Source organism: Coturnix japonica, unplaced genomic scaffold, assembly GCF_001577835.2.
Source record: "Coturnix japonica isolate 7356 unplaced genomic scaffold, Coturnix japonica 2.1 chrUnrandom485, whole genome shotgun sequence".
In the NCBI taxonomy this organism is placed as follows: domain Eukaryota; kingdom Metazoa; phylum Chordata; class Aves; order Galliformes; family Phasianidae; genus Coturnix; species Coturnix japonica.
The window spans coordinates 62,120-67,526 of record NW_015439880.1 but is presented as its reverse complement, the minus strand read 5'-3'; the positions used below and the strand labels follow the sequence as shown (position 1 = coordinate 67,526).

Genomic DNA, 5,407 nt, shown 5'->3' with positions numbered 1-5,407 from the left:
GCCACCCCCTCCCCATCCCCACCCCGCCTTTATCTCCCCCACCCCTTATAACCCCCCCATCCCCACACCCCATTATGCCTCCCCCCCGCCCCATAGGGGCTCCATCCCCACACCCCATATTGGACCCCCCGCCCATAGGGCTTCGGCCGATTTCCAACCCCCCCATCCCCACACCCCATATTGACCCCCCCCGCCCCATAGGGCTCCATCCCACACCCCATATTGCCCCCCTGCCCTATAGGGCTCCATCCCCACACCCATACTGAACCCCCCCGCCCCATAGGGCTCCATCCCCACACCCGCATACTGTGCCCCCCCTCCTGCCCTATAGGGCTCCATCCCCACACCCCATATTACCCCCCCGCCCCATAGGGCCTCCATCCCCACACCATATACCCCCATATTGAACCCCATAGGGCTCGGCCGATTCCTACACCAAGCCGCCCGTCCCTGGACTCGGACGCGTCCCTGGATGAGGATCGTGGAGCCGCGAGGCAGAGCCGGCTCAGAAGCAGCTCGAGAGCGGCCAAATGTTACAGACCCTTATTAGGACGCCCACCCGAGTATAGGGCCGCTATAGGGTCGCCATATGGGGGCACTAAGGCCGCTATGGGGGCCGCTATAGGGCCTGCTACTAGGGCCGCTATAGGGTCGCATAGGGCTGCTATAGGGCCGCTATAGGGCCGCCTATATGAGAGGCTGCTATGGGCCGCTATGGGTCGCTATAGGGGTTGCTTATAGGCCGGCTATGGGCCGCTATGGGGCCGCTATGGGGCGCTATAGGGCCCGCTATAGGGCCGCTATTGGGGCCGCTATGGGGTCGCTATTGGGGTCGCTATAGGCGTCGCTAATGGGGCCGCGTTATGGGCGCGAATGGGGCCGCTATTAGGGTCGCTATTAGGGTCGTATGGGGGGCCGCTATGGAGGCCGCTATAGAGGCCGCTATGGGGCCGCTATAGGGCCGGCATATAGGCGCTGCTATAGCGGCCGCCTATTAGGGCCGCTAATTGGGGCCGCTATTGGGCCGCTATAGGGCCGCATGGCGGCTGCTATAGGGCCGCTATGGCGGCCGCTGATGCGGGCGCCTATAGGGCCGCTATGGGCCGCAAATGGGCCGCTATAGGGCCGCTATAGGGCCGCTATAGGGCCGCTATGGGGCCGCTATAGGGTCGCTTATGGGGCCGCTATGGGGTCGCTATGGGGCCGCTATGGGGCCGCTATAGGGCCGCTATAGGGCTGCCTATGGGGCGCTATAGGGTCGCTATGGGGCCGCTATAGGGCCGCTATGGGGTCGCTATGGGGCCGCTATAGGGCCGCTATAGGGCCGCTATAGGCCGCTATGGGGCCGCTATAGAGTCGCTATAGGGTGCTGACCCCCCTAATAGCACAAGCCCGTGGCCTTCGCGGTGCGCCACCAATGTCAGCTACTGCGGGGCGCTGGATGAGGAGTGTCCCCTGCAGGGGGCGGCCATCAACTTCGAGGCCCAAGGATTTCCTGCACATCAAGGAGGTAAATGGGGGGGGGAGATAAACAGGGGGGTGGACCACCCCCTTAAATAAAGGAGGCTGTTGGAGATGGGGGGGATGGGATGGGGCAGGTGGTTGTGGGGCTGGGAGGGAGGGGGGCAGTTAGTTGTGGGGCTGGGATGGGATCGGGGGGGGCAGCTGGTTATGCCGGGGGATGGGGGGGGCAGTTAATTGTGGGGTGGGATGGACGGGGTGGGCAGCTGGTTGTGCGGGTGGGATGGAATAGAATGGGGGGGGGTGGCTGGTTATGGGATAACATCGGGGGGCAGCTGGTTTGTGGGGCAGGGATGGGTTGGGGGGTGGGCTGGTTGTGGGGCTGGGATAGGATGGGGGGGGTGCCACTGCTTATGGATGAGATGGGGGGGCAGCCTGGTTATGGGGTGGGATGGGGGGCAGTTAATTGTGGGGCTGGGATGGGATGGGGGGGGCAGTTGGTTGTGGGGCTGGAATGGGATAGAATAGGGGGGTGGCTTGCCTATGGGGATAACATGGGGGTTGCAGCTGGTTGTGGGGTGGATGGGATAGAATGGGGGGGCAGCGGTGGATTGGGGTGGGATGGGGGGGGCAGCTAATTGTGGGGCAGGGATGGAATTGGTGGGTGGCTGGTTGTGGGGTTGGAATGGGATGAGGGGGGGCAGCTGGTTATGGATGAGATGGGGGGCAGTTAGTTGTGGGGCTGGGATGTGGGGGCAGCTGGTTATGGGATAACATGGGGGGGGCAGTTAGTTGTGGGGGCTGGGATGTGGGGGCAGCTGGTTAGGGATAACATGGGGGGGCGGCTGGTTGTGGGCTGGGCTGGATGGATGGACCCCCCCCCCATACAGAAATACAGCAACGACTGGTGGATCGGCGCGCTTAGTGAAGGAGGAGGGGGGGACATCGCCTTCATCCCCAGCCCCCAGCGCTCGAGGCCGTGAGGCTCAAACAGGAGCAGAAGGCGCGGTACGAGACCCCCCCCCACTGCACGACCCCCCCCAACAGCACAGGACCCCCCCTTAACCCTATATCCCCCCCTGTATTCCCATTAGAGAAGCTGGGAACGCTCCGGGCATTGGGGACAGGGGGAGCCGGCGATCACCCCCCCCTTATTTAGGTGAGGGGGGGGCACTGAATATGGGGGGGGGGTTAAAGGAGATATGGGGGGGAGGTTATGGGGGGGGATATGGGGGAGTAAAGGAGATAGGGGGGGGGGGCGGAAAGGAGATAAGCGGGGGGGAAAGGAGATAATGGGGGGGGGAGATATAGGGGGGGATATGGGAGGATATTAAAGGGAGATATTGGGGGGGGAGAAGATATGGGGGGGATTATGGGGGGAGGTAAAGGAGATATGGAGGGGTCTATGGGGGGGGGGTCTATGGGGGGGTCTATGGGCCATCACCGACCTCTGCTCCTTGTCTTCCTCCCCCCAAAAGCCAAACAGGGATTTTCTTTTTTTTCTTTTTTTTTTTTTTTTTTCCTTTTGTTTTTTTTTTTTTTTTTTTTTGTGTTATGGGGTTCTGATGGGGATGGGGATATAGGAATGTTATGGGGTTATATAATAGGGATGGGGACATGGGGATGCTATGGGGTTATGATGGGGATGGGAATATAGGGATGTTATGGGGTTATCATGGGGCCATTATGGGGTTCTATCATGGGGATGTTATGGGGTTATAGTGGGGATGGGGACATGGGGATGTTATGGGGTTATATAATAGGGATGGGGATATAGGGACGTTATGGGGTTATTATGGGGATGGGGATGTTATGGGATTATGATGGGACCATTATGGGATTATATAATGGGGATGGGGACATGGGAATGTTATGGGGTTCTGATGGGGATGGGGACATTATGGGGTTACAACAGGGATGGGGATATGGGGACATTATGGGGTTCTGATGGGGCCATTATGGGGTTACAATGAGAATGGGGATATGGGGATGTTATAGGGTTCTGAAGGGGATATGGGGATGTTATGGGGTTCTGATGGGGCCATTATGGGGCTATATCATGGGGATGGGGACATGGGGATGTTATGGGGTTATGATGGGGCTGGGGCCATTATGGGGTTACAACGGGGATGGGGATATGGGGATGTTATGGGGTTCTGATGGGGATATGGGGACAGGGGGTTCTGATGGGGCCGTTATGGGGTTATATAATGGGGGTGGGGATATGGGGCCGCTATGGGGTTATGATGGTGATATGGGGTCATCATGGGGTTAAGATGGGGCTGGGAATGTGGGGCCATGATGGGGTTATGATGGGGGTGGGGATATGGGGCCGTTATGGGGTTATGATGGTGACATGGGGCCATGATGGGGATATGGGGCCGTTATGGGGTTATGATGGTGATATGGGGTTATCATGGGGTTCTGATGGTGACATGGGGCCATGATGGGGTTGGGGGCATCGCGGGGGCCATGGGGCCGTTATGGGGTCATGGTGGGGGTTATGGGGCTGAGGACCCCCATGGACACTGTGGGGCTGCAATGGACGCCATATGGGGACATCACAGGGACATCACCCCCCCCCCAAACCCTCCCGGGGGTCTGCACTTGGTTGTGGGGGGGGGTCACCATTCCACCCCCCCCATATGATACAGGGTGACAACAAACCGACCCCCAGTGCCCCCCCAATGAAGATGGGGGTCACCACATCCCCCCCCCAACACAGGGTAGCTATAGTGAGACCCCCAGTGCCCCCCCCATAACGCTGCGNTTTATCTCCCCCCCCCATTTACCTCCTTGATGTGCAGGAAATCCTTGGCCTCGAAGTTGATGGCCGCCCCCTGCAGGGGACACTCCTCATCCAGCGCCCCGCAGTAGCTGACATTGGTGCGCACCGCGAAGGCCACGGGCTTGTGCTATTAGGGGGGTCAGCACCCTATAGCGACTCTATAGCGGCCCCATAGCGGCCCTATAGCGGCCCTATAGCGGCCCTATAGCGGCCCCATAGCGACCCCATAGCGGCCCTATAGCGGCCCCATAGCGACCCTATAGCAGCCCCATAGCAGCCCTATAGCGGCCCTATAGCGGCCCCATAGCGGCCCCATAGCGACCCCATAGCGGCCCCATAGCGACCCTATAGCGGCCCCATAGCGGCCCTATAGCGGCCCTATAGCGGCCCTATAGCGGCCCCATTGCGGCCCCATAGCGGCCCTATAGCGGCCCCATAGCGGCCCCATAGCGGCCCTATAGCAGCCCCATAGCGGCCCTATAGCGGCCCCATAGCGGCCCCATAGCGGCCCTATAGCGGCCCTATAGCAGCCCTATAGCGGCCCTATAGCGGCCCCATAGCGGCCCTATAGCGGCCCCATAGCGGCCCCATAGCGACCCTATAGCGACCCTATAGCGGCCCCATAGCGGCCCCATAGCGGCCCCATAGCGACCCTATAGCGACCCCATAGCGACCCCATAGCGGCCCCATAGCGGCCCTATAGCGGCCCTATAGCGGCCCCATAGCGGCCCCATAGCGGCCCCATAGCGGCCCTATAGCAACCCTATAGCGACCCCATAGCGGCCCCATAGCAGCCCTATAGCGGCCCTATAGCGGCCCTATAGCAGCCCTATAGCGACCCTATAGCGGCCCTATAGCGGCCCTATAGCGGCCCCATAGCGGCCCTTAGTGGCCCCATAGCGACCCTATAGCGGCCCTATAGCGGGTGGGGTCTATAGGGTCGTACCTTGGCCCTCTCGAGCTGCTGCTGAGCCCGGCTCTGCCCCTCGCGCCGCTCACGATCCTCATCCAGGGACACATCTGAGTCCGAGGGGCGGCTGGTGTAGGACTCAGCCGAGCCCTATGGGGTTCAATATGGGGGTCAGTATGGGGTGTGGGGATGGAGCCCTATGGGGCGGGGGGGTCAATATGGGGTGTGGGGATGGAGCCCTATAGGGC

The 5,407-nt window shown here is 60.8% G+C and overlaps 1 protein-coding gene across 1 annotated transcript in view; it reads right to left on the bottom strand.

Annotated features, from left to right (window-relative positions):
* Nucleotides 1–5,407, bottom strand: part of CACNB3 (calcium voltage-gated channel auxiliary subunit beta 3) — a 21,177-nt gene that overhangs the window by 9,584 nt on the left and 6,186 nt on the right. The window contains exons 3-4 of the mRNA XM_032441672.1: nt 5,196–5,309; nt 4,251–4,376 (exon numbers count right to left, since the gene is read on the bottom strand). Coding sequence (XP_032297563.1) covers nt 4,251–4,376; nt 5,196–5,309 — 240 coding nt within the window. The remainder of the gene's footprint in view (nt 1–4,250; nt 4,377–5,195; nt 5,310–5,407) is intronic.